Source organism: Brachyistius frenatus, unplaced genomic scaffold (genome assembly GCF_029030835.1).
Source record: "Brachyistius frenatus isolate BFR_SWC_R1_liver_20210118 unplaced genomic scaffold, ASM2903083v1 Contig_60, whole genome shotgun sequence".
Taxonomy (NCBI): domain Eukaryota; kingdom Metazoa; phylum Chordata; class Actinopteri; family Embiotocidae; genus Brachyistius; species Brachyistius frenatus.
This window is the reverse complement of record NW_027210659.1, coordinates 1,518,019-1,541,391: the sequence shown is the minus strand read 5'-3', so window position 1 is coordinate 1,541,391 and position 23,373 is coordinate 1,518,019. Positions and strand designations below refer to the sequence as shown.

General features: G+C 37.3%; 1 protein-coding gene across 3 annotated transcripts in view; it reads right to left on the bottom strand.

The window, feature by feature from the left end:
* Positions 1 to 2,138: 2,138 nt before the first annotated feature.
* slc4a4a (solute carrier family 4 member 4a) overlaps positions 2,139 to 23,373 on the bottom strand; it is a 66,326-nt gene continuing 45,091 nt past the window's right edge. For 2 of the 3 annotated variants that reach the window (XM_069705991.1, XM_069705992.1), the window contains exons 15-27: positions 22,916 to 23,190; positions 19,124 to 19,194; positions 18,450 to 18,635; positions 18,198 to 18,311; positions 17,736 to 17,897; positions 16,927 to 17,105; positions 15,539 to 15,611; positions 14,508 to 14,576; positions 14,039 to 14,212; positions 12,995 to 13,156; positions 11,044 to 11,137; positions 8,912 to 8,991; positions 5,423 to 5,511 (exon numbers count right to left, since the gene is read on the bottom strand). In XM_069705991.1, the coding sequence (XP_069562092.1) occupies positions 8,948 to 8,991; positions 11,044 to 11,137; positions 12,995 to 13,156; positions 14,039 to 14,212; positions 14,508 to 14,576; positions 15,539 to 15,611; positions 16,927 to 17,105; positions 17,736 to 17,897; positions 18,198 to 18,311; positions 18,450 to 18,635; positions 19,124 to 19,194; positions 22,916 to 23,190 (1,603 nt within the window). In that variant the 3' untranslated portion in view covers positions 5,423 to 5,511; positions 8,912 to 8,947. Of the gene's footprint in view, positions 5,512 to 8,911; positions 8,992 to 11,043; positions 11,138 to 12,994; positions 13,157 to 14,038; positions 14,213 to 14,507; positions 14,577 to 15,538; positions 15,612 to 16,926; positions 17,106 to 17,735; positions 17,898 to 18,197; positions 18,312 to 18,449; positions 18,636 to 19,123; positions 19,195 to 22,915; positions 23,191 to 23,373 lie in introns of all 3 variants that reach the window. The other variant, XM_069705993.1, reaches the window with a different exon arrangement.

Genomic DNA, 23,373 nt, shown 5'->3' with positions numbered 1-23,373 from the left:
GGTTGCAGTGAGAGGAGTAGAATTAGTGTGTCAGTATAGTAATAGTAGTTGTACAGGTCATAGTTACGGGTGGTGGCAAAACTTGTGGTGGAAGTGGTAGCGGTATTGTAGGAGGTAGTAATTCATATTCTAATACTAGTACATTATTATCATAACTAATACTAGCAGTAGTAGTAGTAGTAGTATTAAGGCACAATAAACTCAATACAATTTACAAAGTTTTATTATGTTGGTTAAAAAAACAACTTCTAATCACTAAAACTGATTTAAATCAAATATATTAATTAAGTCCACTATTCATATTTAGTAAAAGTTCATTTTCACATTGACTCACTGAGTCAATCTATTCATATTTTGTACCCTCATGGTTGAAATGCACTTATTGTAAGTCGCTTTGGATAAAAGCGTCAGCTAAATGAAATGAAATGTAATGTAATGTAATACTGGCTGTAGGGTACAGCATAACAATATATGTCTTGAAGTTAGCTCAGTTTTTCATTTATTCTTCGTTGGCAGCTTTGCTGTTGTTACACCCTGATCACTTTGATTTAAAATGATCTAATTATCTGTAACAGCAGAAAACACCTGAGTGGAAGTGCTGGGCCGTTAAAATAAACCACTGAATTTATTGTTGTTTTAGTTTCTCTTCATTGGCTTCCTACTAAATGAAAAATATAATTTAAAACTCTCCTGCTGACTTACAAAGCTCTTCATGACCAGAATCCATCTCATCTCAGAGATCTTATATAACCATATAATCCTAGCAGAGCACTTCTCTCTCAGTACGCTGGTCTACTTGTGGTTCCTAGAGTTTCCAGAAGTAGAATGGGAGGCAGAGCTTCAGTTTTCAGGCTCCTCCCCTGTGGAACCAGCTCCCAGTTTGTGTTGGAGGGGCAGAAACCCTCTCTAGCTTTAAGATTAAACTCAAAACGTTCCTTTTTGATAAAGCCTATAGTTAGGGCTGGCTTGGGTAGACCTGAACCAACCCTTAGTTATGCTTTATAGGCCGAGGCTGCTGGAGGACCTCGTTATGCACTGAGCTTCTTTCCTCTCACTCTTTCACTCTTTATACACTCATATCTCACCATTACATCTCATTAACTTCATGCTTTTTCTCTCCCATAGGTTTTGCTTATTGTCTGTTGTCTCCATCCAGTTCCCTCACTGGCGTAGTTTCTGTTCTTTCTTTTGCAGATGTCCCGTCATGGAGCTGCATGTCTCTGCTCTGTCATCGTCGTCTCCACCAACAGCTCATGGTTTGGATCTCTATGCTGTCCTTTTCTCTCTCTGTTCTTCTCTCATCCCAACTGGTCGAGGCAAATGACCGCCCACCCCTGAGCCTGGTTCTGTCGGAGGTTTCTTCCTATCAGGAGGGAGTTTTTCCTTCCCTCTGTTGGAGGTTTTTCTCCCTTAAAGAGGAGTTTTTCCCTCCTTTGTGGGAATTGTTGAATTGTTGGGTTTCTCTATATAATGGTGTAGAGTTCTGTTGTAATGACTTTAATGTGTTAAGTGAAATGAAATAACCTGTGTTGTGATTTGGTGCTATATAAATAAAATTGAATTGAATTGGATTGAATTGAATTAATTTTGGAGCATTCATCCTTTATTTAACTTCAGGAATTATAAATCAGGGTTCTCCTGAAGCTGTTTCCTCTCTCTGTAGTTTGTAACACCGTCGACTAACACTAGAGGGAGCAACTGCATCAGTAATAATACGGAATATAATTTGTTGGCTGAAATTACTGACTAAATGATGGCTCTAAGATATTACTTTAATGTGTGGATAACAGATAGCATTTTGGACCAAGATAAAAAAAAAAAAAAAAACATTAAAAAAACTGATTTCATTGACCGTGTAAGTACTATAGGTTCTCCATTTTAGTTTTTTCAGTGCATTATAGGCATTACAGTCGAATAGAATAGAAAGGAATTACTCAATTAATTGATCACCTACTTGTTTTAGCTCTGTCACTGCAACAAAGTAGGCCTACTGCATATTGTGAATTATATAACTGACATTAAAATATATTAATAGTGGCTGTATAGTATACACAGTCAATATATTGCTTGAAGTTAACTCAGTTTTTCATTTGTTCTTTATATTTATTTTCACTCTGACTGAAAAGCCGCACACCATCACTGTTTGACAACTCTGTTTATTTTCAATATACATTTCATGTGAAAAATATAAATTCTAAAATAAACCATTTCACCTGTTCTAAAAAAAAAAAAATCACAAAAAGTTAATCAAAATAATAATAATTAAAAAAAAGTATCAGTATTCTGTATGCTAAAATGAACTTAATTTTTTCTTTTCATATTGTAGGGTTTTGTCTGACATGCTTCCACAGTATGATACTTAAAACTAATGACTCCCACATATAATATCCCAGACGTTAGATTACTCGTTTCCACTCACTGCTGTTGACGGGTGAAGACCCTGATGAGTATTATTTCATTGTGACTTCATCTCATGAACTGTAACAAATTGAAGAAAACAAATTAACATGCTGAGCGTTATGGTACAAAGTGACCTGATGCGTTATAGTTTGAGCCAATGTGCCTTTAATGTACAGGATTTACAGAAGAAGAAGGCGGCTCATTTATCACACTTTTATGTCTACACAAGTGAAGACATGATTTCCAGTTTCAAATTAAACCCACAAAGTGAGAAAGTGCTTTAGTGTTCCTGTGGGAAGACGTTTTGGATTGTTGCACTGTGGTTGAAGAAATATTCGGCTTTATCTCAACCTGGTATATTTCCCATTAATATGGCCATTGTGTCTTGATGGGTTATACTAACTTTGCACTCTCTACCTCTGTTGTCAAGATTCTGGAGAATGAGAAGTGGTAAAAAAAAAAAAAAAGCATATATTGGCATGACTGCAGCAAGTTCCTTCTAGAAAACATAATTTTTATGTAAATACTTTTAAACAATTGAGTCAAAAATAAACAAATAAATGAACCATTTGAAGCGGCCATCGATTAGGGATCTCCATCTGTGACAGCTTGCTGGTTGACCTAATCTCCCTGCATTCGTCAGGTTGAATTACATCTGTTAGGCTTTGGATAGCTTTCCCTTTAGCGTGTGTTCGTACTGGAGAGGTAGTAACAAACAAGATGAAATGGCTTGTGGCTGCAAGCTTCCGGATTGCATGAATAGGATGGCAAGATACACACTAGCTGCACGCCAGGCTGCAGTTAAGGCAATTGAACCTAACACAAGTATCAAGGAACTCCTTCTAGCAGTCTACCATGAATGTAGTGAACATTTCAAAAGCCATGACTATGTGCATGCTGTTGGATCAGAACATCCTAAATGTATGGCTTGTACACAATTAAATGACTTTCTGTTACTGTGTTTGTTGTTTGCCCTTAATCGCTAGCTACATCCACAACTAGCACTAGCCATCTACAGTGAGGACTCTGAAAGACTCTGTAAGACCTGAAACAACAAAACAAAACTTCAAATTAAGGATTCATCTAAAAATCAAACATTTTTGGAACTTTGCGTTTGGTGCCGTGATATAAACTATTTTGTGCAACTGCTCCTTTCATGGAATCTCTACAACATAGGTTAAGAGGGAAAAGTTAGCATGACACATAGGGCCACAATAGTCACATTATGGGAAATACACCTGGTTAAGTTGTGAGAACTGAAAGGCTTCATTCTTTGACTGTGGGCTGACGAGCCACTCTGTAGGACTTGCTGTTCAGCAGAAACATGGAAGAAATATGGAGTTTGTACACCCTCTCACTCACTTTTTGCAGATTGAGATTGCATCATGACAACTTTATCTATTTGGGTTTAACGTAACAATCACATGCCATATATACATGAGAGATATAATAATTCATACTCTTCGTACCTCCGTGATACAAGTACATTGGTAAAAGATGGGAGGCCAAAGTGTGTAGTCCTGTGCCAGAAAATTACAAAACTTTAATGAGGCTTCAGCACTTTGAGTTAGAAAGAAGAAACATATTTTGTTGCCAGGACACGATACTTAATACCCAATACTCAAAGACTCAAAGAAGGGTTGAACGTTATGAACTGAAGCGTTGTGTTCTTGTTACAAATTTTGTCCCCTCAAATTTTTCAATTAAGTTTCTCTACAGAAAGAGTGCTTGCCGGCATCCGATAATTCCCTGAATATACGTACAGTGTGGCATGTGAGTGTTGTCTTAACATCTAAACAAAACTTTGATGTATAAAACAAAAAGAAACCATTTTCACATGGGATAATTCCAACAGAAATAAACCTGTTGTGAACTGAAGCCGTCGCACTGCATGGAGCGTCCGTGGGTTTGAATCCAGTCTCGGAATTATTTTTCATATCGCTACTGTAACAATGGATCAATCTCTTTTTAAGCCACTTAGGTAAAGTAGTTTGTGTAGCACAAGTAATTATATTATATGCATTCCTAGTTAGAGTTTAAGTTTGGCTGAGGAAAATCAGATGATTATTTATCGCTGAGCCGTTTTCTACCCACAAAGACACAAGAAATGTTACCAACATAAACACAACACAATCATTAAAAAAAGGAAAACAAAAACAAAAACATGATTTAATTTAAACAAGTAACAAAAGCTTTGAAGTGAAAGTGTGAAAGAAAGATCCAGAAAGTGAAACAATCAAGACTGCATCAAAAAGTGAAAATAAAAATATTGAACTCATCTGCACAAACAGATGTGCATTGTTAATTATCCATTAATTAACTTAAATATCTATTTTATTTCCTTTACAAGCTATAATACAGTGAATCTCTTGAATCATTTCAACTCTACAAGAGGACAGAGAAAATATCAAAACACCATGCTGGATCAAAAATCAACATGTTGCATTTGTTTATAATAAGCTTGAATCTAAAATAAGAGGTAGAGCTATAAAAAACATAATTTTCCTGCTACAGGAAAATGTTATTAGAGTAATTCCGTTTATATAAAAATTCAGACAGATGATATTTATAAATATTTATATAAAAAGAGCAGGGAGGGCACTCCATGCATGGTCAGAGAGAGCTGCAGCATTTACTGTTGGTCAGCAATATGTGGGAGGAGTTGAATCGAAGAATAGTGAGAAGTTACGTTTATCAGCATTTCAGTCAGACACAAAGACTGTTTACTATGGCGGTATGAGAAAGATACCAAGAGAAGGTGTTGAAGGAAAATATACTTTTAAAACATTGTCATTAATTGAAAAAACACATTTTTTTCTTGTAACTGTCATGTTTTTTTTCTAATGAGTTCCTTTTTTTTTTTTTCCAGCGCCACAATTAAAAACTAAATCTTGAAATCATAGAAATTTTGCATAAAAAAAACAAACGAGTAATTTTAGGTTATTAAAAGACAGAAAGTTGTGATGCGGGTGCTGCAGGTTGCCTGCCAGTGGTTCGGTGCTCTATAGTGATGTTTCAGATCCTCTGCTCTTCCAGTAGAAGGAATTATCATCATCTGGGTCCATGTCTATTCTAATCTGAGGCACAGACTTCAGCGGACTCATCTCAGGGCTGAAACACAAATAGATCCATTGTCAAGACATGTGTATAGATGTAGAGTAGCTAATCTTAAATCAAAGAAACATTTCAGTAAACAGTTATTTGATTTCTTGTCAAGCGTTAGATAAAAAGATTGATATGCCCCTTGTGGCCTGTCTGAGATACATGTAGCTGGAGTCAGCAGCTGGCGGTGGTCATGTGACAGAATAATTCTTGGCCAAGACAAGTTTCCAGCCAGAAAGACACTGCTCCTGGCCAAGAGATGGTACATAACCCCAACAACAACATACACTCACCAAGCACTTTGTCTGGAGCAACAATTCCTACAATACAAAAAGTCTGCCATAATTTATGAAAACTGAAAATTTTCAGTTTTTGTTAACTTTGTCAGATTTTTTTTTATTATTCTACTTGTTGTTTAATACTGTGGTTGCAGTGGATGGTGGTGTACTGTGCTGCATTTTACTGATAAGTAGTCCTAATATTTTGCCCCACGTGTATATTAATGGGGTGGACAAAATATCCGTCATACTTTAATTAATGGAAGTTAGTTTAGATTCAATCAGAATGATACAGATAGCATAAACTTTAGTTTTGGATATACTGACATTTCTCAGAGTGCTGCTCTAAAGACAGATACGTTCGGGTGGTGGAGCAGTTTGATATTGTATACGCGGTTAATAATAATAACAACTTTATTTTACGCAACGCTTTACATTCATTTTTTGATTAAATAAGAAACTATTATTGCAGGAGGTATTTTGAGCGAAACAGCATCAGTTCGGTAAGGGGCCACAAACTGGCAACTATTCTATTTATCGTCAATTAATTTAGATAATAATTAAAAGTCAAGTCAACAGTCAAACCAACTGCCTAAAAACCCCCAAAATATTCAAGTTGTTACTTTGGATGTCTGCAAAAAAAAAAAAAAAAAAAAAAAAGAAGGACTATTCACATTTTAGAACTTCGAACCTGTGACTTTTTTAAATAAAAAAATTAAAAATTCTTAAATAATGAATCAACTATCAAAATTGTTTACAATTACTTTTCAGTTGACAATTTTTCTCTTTACCTCAATACATTGTGGTATTTCAATGCAACTGAGAAATACTACCAGTGATTTCTGTTTGATGGTTCCTGAGTTCATTTAAGCTCAAAGCAATTTGGCTTCAGTCTTAGTGGGACAGGATTAGTTTTAAAGGAGGGGCAGTGTAATGCCATTACTACGATTCATACCCAGTCAGTCTGATGTCACTGACGCAAATGGACACTTATCCAAACCAATGCCGGAAATGTTCAAAGGTAACATGGGATCAAATGATTTATTTTATTAATCAGCGCTCAGCCAATTAAAACACAAAGATAATTAAATTAGTCAAAAGAAAATGAATAATTATATTTCAGATTGGAAATAGATGAAGATACTTTTCTAGTAATGTCTATGTAATACAGTCAGAGGATTACGTTTTCAGTTAGTCAGCATTCATGTGACCAAAAACCAGTCTGATTTCCGCAGTGGAAAACCAATTAGGGAAAAGAAAAATCCTGTAATTTGTTTGTTGGCATCACAGATGTCCTGTGATCACAGCTGCTTTTCACACGTTGTCCTAAGCACTAATCCTCTTTCATCAGCAATGTTACAACCATCGTAGAGCAGATGGGCTGACACAAGAACAAAACGTGACCCGTGGATCCTGGTCATCGTGAGAGGTTGTGGGTATGATGCAGAAACATAATCTCTTCTTGAACATCATAAATATTTGAAGAAAGGTTTGTTTCTTCCTTTATAAAAAATACATGGTCTCCTGTTAAGTTGAAATCAATGCAGAACAGTGTGCATATATTACAAAGCATACCTGTCCTGTAGTTTCAAACCATTACTTACTTACTGTTGCTTAAAGAAATCGAACATCTTCACCAGAGATTCGAGAGAAGTTTTGTAATTAACAAAAGACAATGTAAAAGCAGCTCGAAATGAAGCTAAAGACAGTTAGCGCCAAAAAGTCTGATGTAAATATAATTAAGAGTAGTGACTTTTGACTGTTAGGACTTTTTTTTTTTTTTTTTTTTATTAAACCTCACGAACCTGTGCACCCATTTAACTGCATGTGTTGGTACCAACAGTGGCAACCCACTGTGATGTCACCCATTGGTTTTTAATCTATTGTTTTAATGCCTCAAGTTGCACATTGTGACTTTCACTATCTTGTTTTGGCACAAGAAGTGACCATATTTAGATATGGGGGAGGAGCTGGAGAGGAGCTACGATTCGATCTAGCTGATCGATCTAACTGAGAACTGGACGACACTATGCACATCCACCTATACCAACAACGTGAGGGCATCCCAGGTCTGTCAGTCAATCTTGGCCTTTGATGCCTAATATCTAATAAATGATGGAATTATTTTCAATACTGATATCATATTGACTTGTGGAAAAGATTTACTTCATATTTCATGAGAGAAGTTGATGCCGTTTGAATGGGAGTCTATTGGAGGCAGAGGACAGCAGCCCTCAGTGGTATTACACTTTAAGGCATTTTAGCTTTGGCCATACCCAGAGACTACATCCACTTTTATACACGGTAAAAGTTAGTAACTGTATAATTCGGAAGGTTTCACAGTTCTGGTCTAAAGGCACATCAGCACGACGACAGTGACAGAGTGGAAACGTCCTCTGGGTGCTCTTCTACCTGATTTCCTGTCAAACAAAGTCAGTTTATTTACAGTTGCTTCAGAAAGTATTCAGACCCCTTTCACAATTTGCACAGTTGTAAATCTAAAACAGACAAGATTAACTTAAATTGAAAAATTAAATTGAAAATAAACAAATCAAATGAGAAAAGTACATATATACATGCATATATTTAAATACAATCCATCTTTTGTTTATATCTAAACTAAAAAAAACCTTAAGTTCCAACAAGCACTATAAATGTTTATAAATTTGCATGCAATGGGCAACTGCTCTAGAGATTAATTACATACATTAGGGAAAATCTCAGTGAGTAAAGCCAAAGCTTTACATTTTTTTGGTGGAATAACACTGAAGTCCAAAGAGAAAAGACAGACATGTCAGAGGAGACAGCTGGGCTGACATATGACGCCTAGTTCTCTGATTTCTGTTGAAAACAATACACTTTGGCCATAGGTAAGCTAATTAGCCTGGCTGACCTTTAAAGTTCAGACAAACCATATATGTTAGCGACTTCGCTCGCCTTCTGACCTTTTAGAACCTTTGATGTCACTGTCATGAATAAATGTAAAAGTAAATCACTGACAGTCTATTTGATTTCGTTCACTCGTTGCCATTGTGTTTTGGCCAGTTGGGTAAGCTGATCTGTCAGAATCTGTGGCCGTCCATGTCTGCACGTTACAAACCCACTCTCTGTCACACACACTTTTTTCCTACCTGGATAAGCAGTTGGCTTGGTAGTAGCGAAGCTGCTCAGCACGATGTGTGTCGTTCAAGGAATGACTGAGACTTCTCTCCTGTGGAAGAAAAAATAAAAACACCACTAGTGCATACGTACCCAAGCAAATATATTGGCTCCTTTCTGACCCATGTTAAAGTTTCACATCCATTCAAACCAGCACCTTATAAACAGCCAAACCAAACACCAGTGGCATGAGATTTCACTTGAAAACACTTTCAACCAGAGGACAAAACCATCCAACGAAACTAGCTGTCAGAAGTGTTTGGATGTGTAGACAGCGTGCACACTCATATAGCATTTATCAGATTATCTACTCAAAGTTAGTACATTTAGTTTATGTTTCAAAGCGAAGAGTTCCAAAAGAGTGGCAGCAAAAGAGGGGTAAAAAAGTAATATTGCTATGATATGTCTGAACACCGTTTATCCTTAGCATGGGACACTATAAACCTTTTGTTGTACACAAACACACTACCCAGCTCAAAAAAACGTAAACTCTCCAGGGTTGCTTTTAGCAGGAAGGTTTTTTTTCTTCGTTTTTGTTCCTAAAACATTCTCTTTAACGTTCTTCGAAAAACATTTTGGAAATATTATACTGTATATTAAGATTATTAAAGAAGTTTTATACTATTGTGCCCTAATTCTAGAAATGTTTTTAAAATGTTTTAGAGTACATGATCCTACCTTTAAGAAGAACATCCTACTTAAAACAATCCAAAAACATTTAAATATTTCTTGATGGTTAGAATAATTGTATACCACAAAAGGCAAATATCCTCCCATGCTAAGTATGATTTATTTTTTTATTTTTTTAGACATGTTATAGCAATAATGCACTTCCCCCCTCTTGTTTACATACTCCACTGTTATTTTCACTGGTGTATTCCTGTAAGATTTCCTTTTGCCCAAAGATGTTGTTAATAATACCTAGTGTTAGTAAAACACATTTTACTATAGTTTGTAGTAGTGACAGCCAGTGAGTTGATTTTATGTTGTAAATGGGAATTTGTTCTAATGTTAACCTCCACATCTAAATATTAGGGCAAAAGTTAGATAAAGATGTGCTAATTGTCAATGTACATCAAGCTGAAATTACTGTCTTAAATCTGTGATTTAAATGAACTTAACAAGCATTGATTACAATAAAGTCCAAATTTGGTCAAAACCTTTGAAAAAACACATAAAATGAACAAGGTATATTTCAAAAAGAGGTATGCTGGAACTGTAAACTGATGGAAAAAGGAGGTTAGGTCAAGCGGGTGGGAATTCAAATGAAAACAAGAAAAAAAAAGACATCATAATCGATTAGATTTCATGCATGTTTTGGAGCACAAGACAGGCTGGAGAAAGACAGGATGGAGAAAGAAAGAGAAACGGGAAAAAAATGTTAATCGCATGCAGTAAAATTTAAAGCAGTGTGTGAAAGGCCAAAAAGCGTTGACCCTGGTGACAGCGACACTGAGTGAGGAAACAGAGCAGAGGCCTTTACAGCGAAGCAGGATCAGTGATTAGCATGGCAACCTCAGGTAAACTCTGGGTTCTCAGTACTATGAAGGTGGTTCACTTCTTGCTGGGATACATCGCCATGGTAACCTATGCTGCCGACCTTATCTATAGTTTGCTCTCTCCCTCTTTCTATCCCCTGTATCGATGCCTGCTTTTGGGTTAGAACACTTTCCTCATTGAACCTTAAACTGAAGGCCATGAACCGAGGAAAACTCAATGATTCAGTGTAGCAACAGTGGCAGTCGCAACGCCACAGCAGACACGCTGCCAGTGTGGACACACACATGCGAGCTAATCGAGCTGTGCAGCAAGGTAGAGGTAATGTAAACCCCATGCAGGCAGTGTGTCCCTGGAATGATCCGGCCATTTTCTTCCCAAAATGTTCTTCCTTCATTTGGTATCTGTAGCTGAGCTGCTTTTAACTTGGATGAACTTCTTCATATTTGTTTAACTTTTTCATACTTCTCTAATGAGCTAAATAATGGAAATGTATCCTGGGCATGTTGAACCAGCTTCGTAGTACAGACCTTCTGGAGTAAGGCAGGTTGAAGAGGAGGAAGAAGTATTTTTCCTCTGGTGCGGCAGGTCGTTTCGGTCTACTCACTGTCAGAGGCCTTATCACCTAAGAAGGGCTCCTGTTCCATCATGTCCATTGGAATTTTAATGCTGGGAACATTCTCACTGTAAGGATAGTCAGACTGTTGGAGAGAGGAGACAGATCCTGAGATCGGACCTCTTGTGGTGTCAGTAAGCTACTATCAAAGTACACAGACATATTTATGGAACTAAATCTGTGACATTTGTCTCCTAACTCTTTCTTTTAAGCAAACGTCCACTACGAAGTGCAAACAGTTGACTACAAACCAGTTAGTGGTGATGCACATTGAATCTTTGGATACGTTTTACACTTTCCTATTTACCGAAGGGAAAAGAGACAATGTAAAAAACATCCAAAGAGATTTCTGGTGCAGCTGCAATCCAGTTAGACTGAGTTGAAGAAAGATGTCTGATAGACTTGTAAAAATCTAAACATAAGAGCTTCTCTCTGGAGCATTCATACTTAAATTTTATAACAATTAAACCAAGAGATGTAAAGCATGAAAAGAAATTGGCGAGAGAAGAACAATATATATATATATATAGCTGACTGCTTTATTCCATTGTTTACTGGACAATGCTCACTTACTGAATTGTCAGTGATCTGTTGTCAAATCTGAAACCATAAATACACGCCACCTCTTCTGGAGATGCTGGTTGCAACTGAGATGATTTACTGTATTCGGCGACTTTATTATTTTTTGGTTTCACAAGCTGGGTAAAGTCACGTTATCGTGTGAACCACTTCCGATAGTTTTCTGATCTGCCTCACAGCTACGGGTGTTCATTGCTCCAAAATGTTTAATCCAATCTGAAAGAGGCCATCCCTGAGCACTATGTCCATATGTTCATCATAACCCTGTTCCACACAGACCTGAGGATAATTCATTAACGTGTTTCAAAAAAGCAACAGGCCCAAACAGACACAACGTAATGTCAACAGCAGCATGATGTGCCACCTGTAGAAAACAAGCAATAGTCAGTTATAATGATGATTCAGCATATAGAGCTGATCCACTAGAATGTTAGTTGGCAAACACACCTAAGACCTGAGGCCAATGGAACCTTTCCCAACCACATCAGACCAAATACAAAATGTACCTGGTCCCTTTTGGGTCCAGGGTCGAGTACTGGTTTAGCCAAGAGCTGATTACAAGACTTTGAAAATCTCTGGGTTGAAGCACTGGTCACAAGACCTGATATTTTATGTCGCAGTCTTTAGTCCTGTTCTTGTAAAGAGTACCAACCTACAGTACAATTGATTGGAATAAAGCAGCAATTTTGTGGTGTATGCCCCAACATCTCTTCACATGCTCACATCCACCTGTTGCACATAAGGCTGATATTGGAGCTCCTGAATCCCAAATGCCTGTTGGGATGGTTTGTGTGAACAAATAAGTAACAAAAAAAATATTAACACAAATACAATATTATTGCACTCCCTATGAGTCCGATAAACAAGGACAAGAAACTTGAGGAAACGCATGTCTTACTACACTTTCAGTGTAAAAAAAAAAATAATAAAAATAATAATTGAATTTCCACTTAATATGTACAATAGTTCTGTAAGGCAAAGGCATGAGGGAATTCTAATGCTGCATGGTCAAACTTCCTTAGCTTTACGAACTGGAGAAACTACCAGATGAAAATGAAATAAAGATGACTCCACAAGATGAATAAACAACTGCATGAAAGAAACTGACATGTAAATCTGGAGTTTGGTTCGCCAGGGGATAAACCTTCAGTCGGTACATGCTGTTGCAAAGGAAGAAAATTTGGATTTGAGAGCAGGGCTGGAGATTGTTGATGAGTATGATAAACTTGAGCTTGGCATGGGCTGTCATGTAAAACAAATAAATCAAAGAAAGATAAAGGCGTGTTTTTGTTTTTGTGGCTTAAGGAAAGATAGAAGCTGGTACATACTAATGTATCCCAATGGGAACGCAAAAAAAGCTTACGTCTTCAGCATCACTCTCTATGCTGCCCCGTTTTTTCTTTTTCTGCTTCTCGTCCTCCTTCTTCTTTTTGTCCTTCTCCGGGATGACATCATCCAGGAAGCTGAGATCATGCTGGGAGAACATGTAATCCATTGCTTTCCTCACAGCGACCAGAGCAAGGATCTGAAAGGAGCAGCAGATCCAGGGCTTAGAGTGGACTGGGTGCCAATTATGATCATTATAAGATCAAGATCTATCAAGCACATGAAATACAGTTTCAAAACAGTTCAATAATTAATTTACTGACATTTTTTTTTTTAAATGTAAGCAGATGTTTCAATACAATATAAAGTTGATAAAGTTATAAAATTGGCAGTTTTAACCTCTTTATGAGGTGAGTTTGAAATTGCAGAAAATTGGACTTCAAATGAGAATGCAGATATACTGCAGTCTTTTTCATTCTTACATCAATGTGACTTCCTTGACTACTCACTACAATAAGTATAACATTTTGAGATAAATATCAGCCTTCTTTTTTACCTTTAAATTTAAAGGTAAAATATTATATTTATATATTATATTTATTATTATATTATAATATAATATATATATATATATATATATATATATATATATATTTTATATTTTATATATATATATATATATATATATACTGATATTTATCTCAAAATGTTATACTTATTCCGGTGAGCGTCCACCTGCTCACCAGAATTTTTTTTGAGCTTTTAACTTTGTGGCATTCATTACCAGATATGCAGCTGTTATTACATGACCAAAAATGTCATTTTTTTCATGACAACTGAATCGTGAATCTGCATGACAACTCTACTGATGAGGGTCACTAAATGCTGATCAAAGTTACAACAAAATACCTAATGACAAATTGAGCACATTATTCTAACATTTTACTAAACTGTTATTAATTTCTCACAAAATTCATGAATGGAGTAACCATTAGTAGAAATAAGTATAGTTGTAGTCTCTTAAATACTGAATCTTTAAAAAAATATATATATTGACTGAATCTCAATATGAAAGTCTTACCATGACAGGAAATATGATGGCAGCCACAGTGGACTTGAGGACCCAGAGCAGAGCCAAGCAAAGGATCTGGATGAAGGTGAAGAGGTGGACCTTCCTGAGGGGAACGTGTCGCAGGTAAACCAGGTCTGGCTGATGCTTCGCTGGCATCAGCAGCAGTTTGAGACGATCCATAAACTACAAAAAGAAAGAGAGGTACAGATACTATACACATGACAGGGAGCCCTGAAAGCATTCATTTATCAAAGTAGCAATAAGTAGCTCGTCGCTGGTTTGCACAGTTTCTTGAATACTCAGAGGTTTTTGTTAATAACTAATTTTAGCCTTAAAACACTTCTTTTATGACAGGTAGGGAAGTTAGACGACAATATCATCAAAGTTTTTTTGTTTTTCAGATTAGCTTCCATCTCTCTGCACTGCACATTTATCCTTATATTTTCCAAAATAGGAGTAAAAACATTTGAAAATGTACCTGCACTCCATTGAGCGATGCGACTCCCATGTATAAGAAAACTCCATACAGCACAGGCATCGGGATGAACTGGATAAAATAGATGAAAACAATGTACATAAATAGAAACTTAAAAGTATGAGGGAAAGATTGGGTGATTTCTATCATAGCTTCCATTTCTTGTTCCAACTCAAAAGTTGTTTATTTAAAACATGTCATACAACGTATCTTAATTGATGCAAGACAAGGTTTTGTTGAGATTTAGTTCAAGATAAAACTCCCTCGTGCAACTGAGATCAATCAAATGCAGCAGAAATTATTTGTTTTTGGCAACTGTACACTGCAGTTTACGTAATGGTTATAATAAAAAAACAAAAACATTTACCTTTAATTGCAGTACTCAAGTTTATGAATGAGACAGGTCTCTCAGCGGTGGGAGATAAAGGTTAATGAGGCTAAAATAATCCCTTAGTTTACAGTCTCACAATGAGACTTAATTTACTCGTACGGTTAAAAAAGCCTTTTATGCTCCACTGAGTTCTGACCTCAACACACATGGACTCTAATGTTGCAGCCATCTGGAGAGTTTAGAGGTTTGTGAACAGATTAAAAAAGAAATAATTTGTTTGTTTATATTTTATAAAAGCAGACTGAGTCTAAAGAAAAAAAAACCTGTGGTGACAGTCAGGGAGGTTATTTTCCTCCTTGTTGTGTTGGTAATTTTGTATTAAGCTGTTTAGGTTGTAATAACAGTATTAGGTGTCTGTCAGTAGGACAACTATTACTAGATCACAGTTTTTGTCTCTCAATGTCAAGCTATTTATGTTGTTGTATTTTAATGCGGCTTTCAATGTTATGATTATGAGAATAAAAATATTTAGCCAACCTTTAAACAACCTGCCAGTTAACATGAAATGATCTAAAGCCTCTGTCTATCATCAGCAGTAGTGATCTTGAAAAGATTAAAACCTTAAGCTTGTCTCAAGCTAACAACAGTGACTAACAAGTGGCTAACAACAGTTGAAAACAGAAAACAACTTTGGATTAATTACCTTTAAAATTGGAGACATAAATACAGAGAGTCCTGTCAGGATGAACACAATCACACCAGTGACCCTCTGTTCTCTGAGAAAAAGACAAAAAAAGGAATGTCATAAGAACATGTTCAGACTTTCAGGACAGCCTTTTGACTGTTTTAGCAACAATAAAATCCCAGTTGAAGCACCCTGAATATTGGTACTGAGTACTTGAAGATGTAAGTCAATGTCAATTTCTATTTCCATTCAGCAAAGGCAAAAACAACACCAATGTTTGCAGGAAGTTCAAAGTTGGTGTAGCATTTTCAGTGTCTGGTAACACAAGAGCTTGTTAGCTCAGCTTACAGCTGACACATCAGGAGGGTGCGCAGGTCATCAAACAGTCATTAAAAGAAAACAAAAAGCCCTCGAAAGACACAGAAAAACACAGTGAACAGAAAAGGCAAAAAATGTACTAAACAACAAATGATGTAATCGGGGCAAATTCGGCAACGTAATTGGAGTGCACAGGGTCACGCATGGGTACCATTGAGACAGTTAAAATGAAAGGGGATGAAAATAATATTATCATATTATTTTCTTCCCCTTATTTTCCCCTATTGCATTTATTAAAATACAGTTAATTTTGAAGATCGCTGTAATTTTTCTTGCATCTGACTGAGGTGCTGTAAACAACTCCACCTAAAACAAGAGAGACTGAAACAAACCGTATTTGACCAGCAGGATTAACAATGTTTGTGAAGTTTGGCTAAACTCACAAACCAAATCCGTTTATTCACTTATGGCCCAAATCGGCTTCAGTTCGAGTAAGTAACTAAAGAATTAATATCTGCTTTTGGTCCAAGTTTTATGTTTGTGTGTTCATCAGCTAAAAATTCCAAAATCATTGAACAGATTGAAGTGGCCAAAGAAGGACAGATTAATTTTTGGTGCAGCAACTTTTTTTTTTCTCCTGGATGTCTTAGTTCAAAGCAAATCTTTTAGCGTATACACCACATTTATTTCTGCCTAAAGAAAGTCCACCATTTAAATACATTTATTTTTATCTTCAACAAACTTGGTACATGAAATATGTGAATGAGTCTCAATAGTTAACGATATGCTACTGTATTATAACATTGGTTGCCATATTTCATGGACTTAACTGCAACAAAAACTTGTGACAGGTTCACAACACTTTACCAAGTGACTCTGCCTTCTTCTGTTGGCATCTTACCTGTAGATGGTGCTGCAGCAATGTAGTACATTGAATTTACTATGAATGTGTTGTCATGCTATGACCATGATTGTCTGTTCATATGTGTACTTTGACGTGGATCCAGACAAGGATAAAAACAAAACAAAAATAGAAAAAAGTATCTGTTAGTACAATGCTCACTTTATGGTAAATATGTTGTTCTTACCTCACACCCAAAAACTTTGGCTGCTCTCCAGGAGCCGATGTTTCAGTTTCCATCTTCAGACTGTCGAGGTGAGCGATAGAGATAACGGTGGCGGCCACATACCATGGCAGACCCATGAAGGAGCAAACCACGAGCAGAACAGCCACCCAGAACAGATCCAGATGGTAACCTGCCCCTTTCTGGTACAGACAACAAACACAAGGTCAAAGGTCAAGTATGTGCATGTTGAGGCATGGACAGTATGCAGAGCACAGCTGCAGATACAGATCAAATTAAAACCCTGAAAATTGTTCTTATATGGTTTATTTTTATAGTTTGCAGAGTAATACAACAGCAGCAGATAACCAAAGTGTTGTTCTGCTGCAGAGTTCTCCGTATTGAGTCACTAAAAATTAAATAAATGTAAGGGACAAGTCACCCAATTCAATTCAAAGAAAAGTATTACTCAACTACAACAGTGACTTTCAGAACCCTGCAAGTTGCTTTTGAACTGTACCATGTGTAGTCACTCCCATGAAACATCTCTCACTCCCCTGAGAAGAATGATATTTAACTTCAGTGTGAAGGTAGCCAGTGTCCTGTACAGCCTGCAATTTGTTGTGGGAAATGTATGAAAATCCTCACGTCACATAAATCAGGTCAGAAAAGCAAAAGGAAGAAAACCTTGTACCTCAATAAAAGTTTTGTTTTTGTTTAATGTCGTTATTTCTATAACTATTAAAACAGCTATATGACATTTAGCATTCTGAAGACATATATCTCATGGGTTACAAATTATTACACATATTGTCAGAAGGCCTCTTTTTTACCTTTAGCTTGTTCTCCTTCCTGTTGACGATCACAGCAGTGATCTGTTGGTCCATAAAGACCAGTATAGTGACCAGAAGGGCAGGAAGAGCAGACGCCAGATAAACCCACCAGGGGTTTCCTCCAAATGGGGGCACAAACCAGCCCCGGTTTGGATTTGTTGGCTATCAAGGAGAAGGACAGAAACTTCAAAATGAGCGATAAAACCAGCAACCGACATGTAACTTTCATTTGCTCTACTATCTAAGCTTTTGCTGGCTCTTCCGGTCGTTAAACAGCCACTGCTTTGATTGACTTGAAAAAAGAAAACCATCATAACAATAATTACTCCTTTATTTACAAATAGCATTAATACAAGGTGGAGACCTGCAAGACTTTTGACATTTGTGCTTTTATAAAGCTATAAATAACAAAAACTGCCTTTGAATACATTTTGATCATGTGGCGCACAGAAATGGACTCACCTTGAATTCAGTTGGCACAATAAGTTTAGGGGTATCAACTCCTACAAGCATGTCAACTCCACAGAAGATGAGGATGGCCAGGATGATGGCAAAGTCACTGATTAGTTTCCTCACCTGGGAGGAAGGAAACACAAAGATGCTCTCTGTAATCGGCTGCTCCGTAACCAGGTGTAAAAACTCATTTATATTCTTTACATGTGACTCGTTTGGTTAAATTATCTTAGCACGTTGGTGACATTGTATGTCACTCACAGTAGTGGGGAAGAAAGGGCTCGTCTTGAACTTCTTCAGACACATGGAGCAGGTGTAAGTGCCGAAGAACAGGATGAAGGACATGAGCATGATGTCTGGGACAAAGTCACAGGCCTTCCCCACCAACTCTCCTTTGTACTTCAAGCAGTCCGTCTTTGTGAGCGACGACCATGTGGCATTCATTGGCTGCACAGAAAGAAAGAAAAAAAAGCATCTTCATTATAAAGAAAAAAATATTCACGCAAATGAAAGTTGAAGTACTCTAGCAATTCATTCATTCAAGTATCTGCCTTATACTTTCCATGTTTTGGAGCAAAGACTAACAAAAAAAAAGACATACTGTATTGTTACTAACCTCAAATTGGAAACAATGTCCGTATCTTATCAGACTGCTCACTTTTCCTTGTAACAATGTTGAGCTAACAAACACAATACAGTTGTCTTTTTCTTTCATGATCTGTCTCTTGGGGTTGGCATGAGATTTGTGAGCCCATTCCAACAAGTCTCTTGAAGATTGTCAAATAATTCCAGGATTGTTTCAGTTTAAACAGTTATTTAAGTAAGGTGGACGATATATGCTAAAATACAAGACATTAGAGGTTTGGTTGAGACAGTACACAGTAGGGTATATAATGCATCTATTAAGGGCAGCAGTAAAAACAGGAGACACTTACCAGATCAGTGTTGTTCCAGTACCAGACTGAAGTACCTTCTAAAGGATCACCAATGATCTCTGTAGTGTTTTCTGCAGAAACACACAAAAACATTTACTCTCAGCATTAGTTTGTAACAATGTACAATGCATTGTAATAAGTTCTGATTTATCATGGGTAAAAACAAACAAGTTTCCAGAGCAACACGACTCAAATGTTAAATGGTAATATGAAAAAATTTAAGAAAAAATAAGGGGGTTGTCCTTTTTCAATGGCCGTTTTATGATAACTGAATCTCAGCTTGGTAAACTGAGCTCTGCGTTAGTACACTGAACTTTCATTAATCAAAGCTTAGTCTGGAGTTTAATGGTGATGTGTTAAATGTAGCATGCATGTTCGCCTGTTGAATTAACACATATCCAAGATAAGTTTAATTATTATATCCAAATTCTCTATTTAGCATGTTAGCTGTTCTGAGGAATGACCAATATCTCAAGCTAATTTTGTGATTCTACTTTGGGGGCAGCCAAACGATATCAGGCTTTGTCTTCAGACCTGTGTAGATATCTTTTTCACATCCAGCACCCACGATGTTTAAATAGCAAATGTACTTGTGGCCATCTGAGCACCGATGAACGTGTTGGTCTAAACACAATGTGTGGTCAAGCATATCGTTGGAGGACTGCTATCTTGAGACAACGGAAAGCGGTTGCACGACTGACCAACAAAAACCCGGCCTTCAGTAAATACTGTCGAATTTTACTGTTATTTTAGGGGCAAATTGTGACGATAGTAATATGGTTGATATAGATGGTTGCACAGTGGGGAGGATGGCAACATGCCACACAGCACTGACAGCATACTGATTTTAAACCATTTAAAAAAGATAGAGCTGATTTAGGAGCGTTAGATGTTGATTGCTGGGCTTCTATGTCAGAGCAAATATTACTATTTTGATTCGGTTAGGAGAGTGAGATGATAGGCTTTATCTTACACCTGGCACAAAGTGGTGACAAGAACAACTTAAGTGTCTTTGATAATGAGAGACTGACATACTTTTCATTTTCCCACACAGTCCCCATGTTGTTTAAATGTTCTTCTGCCTATATGTGCACCCATACATTGCACGATCAACTATGATGATTATCTAAGAGACTAAATAAAACTCCTTTGAACCATGCGTCTTACTTTGAGCTCAGCTTATCCGCCATTAAACTACCGAAAGTAGATGCGGGCATGCCCTGAATTTACGCTGGCATTCAGATGCAGCTGCGGACCTTTGGTGCATCTCTGTCTCACCCAATTCCTCTCTTCTCACGAGTGTGGCTGTCTTAAAAATGCCCCAAAAAAGAATTTGAGACAAAGTTTTGAGCCAAAAGATCAGCTGATCATCCGACCAACTTTTCCCTCTATGAAATAAAACCAGACACTTGGCTTTGATAGCAGCCAGGAGTTTCCTTGACTGACTGTCGGTGTTACATCGGCCTGTCGTGATGATATGTCAGCTGTTTACTCATCTAACATAATCATCTGTTGTTTCCATTTTCTGGTATACAGTGTATTCCACTTTATGTGGGTTGGTATTGGGTATAGCATGTTTCTGTGTGTGTGTGTGTGTGTGTGTGTGTGTGTGTGTGTGTGTGTGTGTGTGTGTGTGTGTGTGTGTGTGTGTGTGTGTGTGTGTGTGTGTGTGTGTGTGTGTGTGTGTGTGTGTGTGTGTGTGTGTGTGTGTGTGTGTGTGTGTGTGTGTGTATATGTGTCAGAGATAAGTTATTTTGGAAAGCAGCAGGGGAGTACCACTAATTTAGGGCTGCCCCTTCGTCCTCTCTCGTCCTCCTTCCTAAAAGAAAATCAAGAGGCATGTTGTGTTGTAGAGAAGCCTGATGAACTGTGTTTGTTCACTTCTTTTAAGTCAAAGCCAAAAAAACTTTTTTTTTTTTTTTGCTGGTCTCTTGTGACAAAACCAGACAAACTAAAAGTCAGCAGCCCATGCAGCAATGTTAAAGCAAATCTCCAGAACTGCCTTCTTTCATCTACGTAATATTAATAAAATCAGGAAAATCCTTCCTCAGCGTGACGCAGAAAAACTCATTCATGCGTTTGTTACTTCTAGGCTAGATTATTGTAATTCCTTGTTGATAGGATGTCCAAATTACTCATTAAAAACCTGCAGCTGATCCAAAATGCTGCAGCAAGAGTAATGACGGGATTTATCAAGAGAGATCATATTTCTCCAGTTTTAGCTTCTCTTCACTGGCTTCCTGTGAAATCAAGAATAGAATTTAAAATTCTCTTGATGACTTACAAAGCCCTACATGACCAGGCTCCATCATATCTTAGATATCTTATAGAACCATATAATCCTAGCAGAGCACTTCTCTCTCAGTACGCTGGTCTACTTGTGGTTCCTAGAGTTTCCAGAAGTAGAATGGGAGGCGGAGCTTCAGTTTTCAGGCTCCTCCCCTGTGGAACCAGCTCCCAGTTTGTGTTCGAGGGGCAGAAACCCTCTCTAGCTTTAAGATTAGACTCAAAACGTTCCTTCTTGATAAAGCCTATAGTTAGGGCTGGCTCAGGTAGACCTGAGCCAACCCTTAGTTATGCTGTTATAGGCCGAGGCTGCTGGGGGACCTCGTTACATGCTGAGCTTCTTTTCTTTCCTCCTACTCTTTAACTGACTCATACCTCACCATCTTTTTCTCTCCCATAGTTTTTTTCTTATTGTCTGTTGTCTCCATTCAGTTCCCTCGCTCGCGTATTTTCTCTTCTTTCTTTTGCAGATGTCCCGTCATGGAGCTGCATGTCTCTGTCCTGCGCTTGTCGTCTCCACCAACAGTTCTTCTCTTGGATCTCTATGCTGTCCTTTTCTCTCTCTGCTCTCCTCTCTCTCCAACCGGTCCAGGCAGATGGCAGCCCACCCCTGATCCTGGTTCTGTTAACAGATGCTCCGCCCACCTCTGAGCCTGGTTCTGTCGGAGCTTTCTTCCTGTTAAGAGGGAGTTTTTCCTTCCCTCTGTTGGAGGTTGTTCTCCCTTAAAGAGGAGTTTTTTTTCCCTCCTAGCTTTTGTGGGAATTGTTGAATTGTTGAATTGTTGGGTTTCTCTGTATAATATTGTAAAGTTTTGCTGTAAGGACTTTATTGTGTTAAGTGCCATGAAATAACCTGTGTTGTGATTTGGCGCTATATAAATAAATTGAATTGAATTGAAAATTAAACAATTATACTGAAGTAGTATAACATAAGAACAATTTTGAGGTACTTGTACTTTCCTCAAGTATTTCAATAGGGACTACTTTAATCTCCCACTCCAATACATTTCAAAGGGAAATCCGCTTTCTACTCTACTAACTTTATTTAGTGAGTAGTAAATTTAAAAATGAGCAATTGATAGTATAAAAAAAAACTTTTAAAATGCAACGCATTGTTAAAGATGTGGTTCTTCACCTTTTTTGGCTTCTGACATTTTACAAAAATCTGTAAAGGCGAGGTTCCAATTTTTCAGCAAGTACAGATTTTTCCCCTGAAACGTTTTACGTGGTTTCATTTCAATTCATGTTTAAATGATCAAGTAGCTTACCAAAGAGCCCAAAAACAGATTTGTCTATCAGAATTTTTTGGATGTTTTTTTTTTCCTGTATATCAAACTGGATATAAAGTGGTTCAAACTAGCTCCACGTCCAGCAACTACAAAATGATCATGTAAAAACTCTGTATGCTCTGGAATACGGAGAGATTTATCTGGCGGTAATCAGCATTAACCACAATGATATCATTTCTAAATAAAGACAATACCCTAAAGGTATGTAATATCTCACCTAAAATAGCAGGGGCCATGCAGAGGCAGTCATATTGTGTGACATACTCCATCCTAAATTCAGGGTTGATTGGATAGTGATGAGCTAGTTTCAGCATCTTCTTGAAGGCATCGTAGATGAAGATGAAGCTAATGAGACAGGAGAAGCCCTCCTCAGTGAACCGGGTGAAGTACTGAACCAAGAAGCTGGCGTCAGTGGCCACGAGCACCAGGCAGAGGAACGCTGACCACAGGCCGATCCACAGGCGGAACTCCAGGTAGTCAAAGTTATTATCTCTGAATGAAGAAAAACAACAACAAAAAGTCCCAAATCACAAAAGTATTAATGTTTCAAACATTACAAAAAAAAAAAAAAAAAAGATCATTATGCTTTTAGCATAAAGAAGCAAATTCTTGTAATTTTAAGAAATGTTATTTTCTAAATAGTCAGATTTTAACATCAATAAAGACTTCAAATAC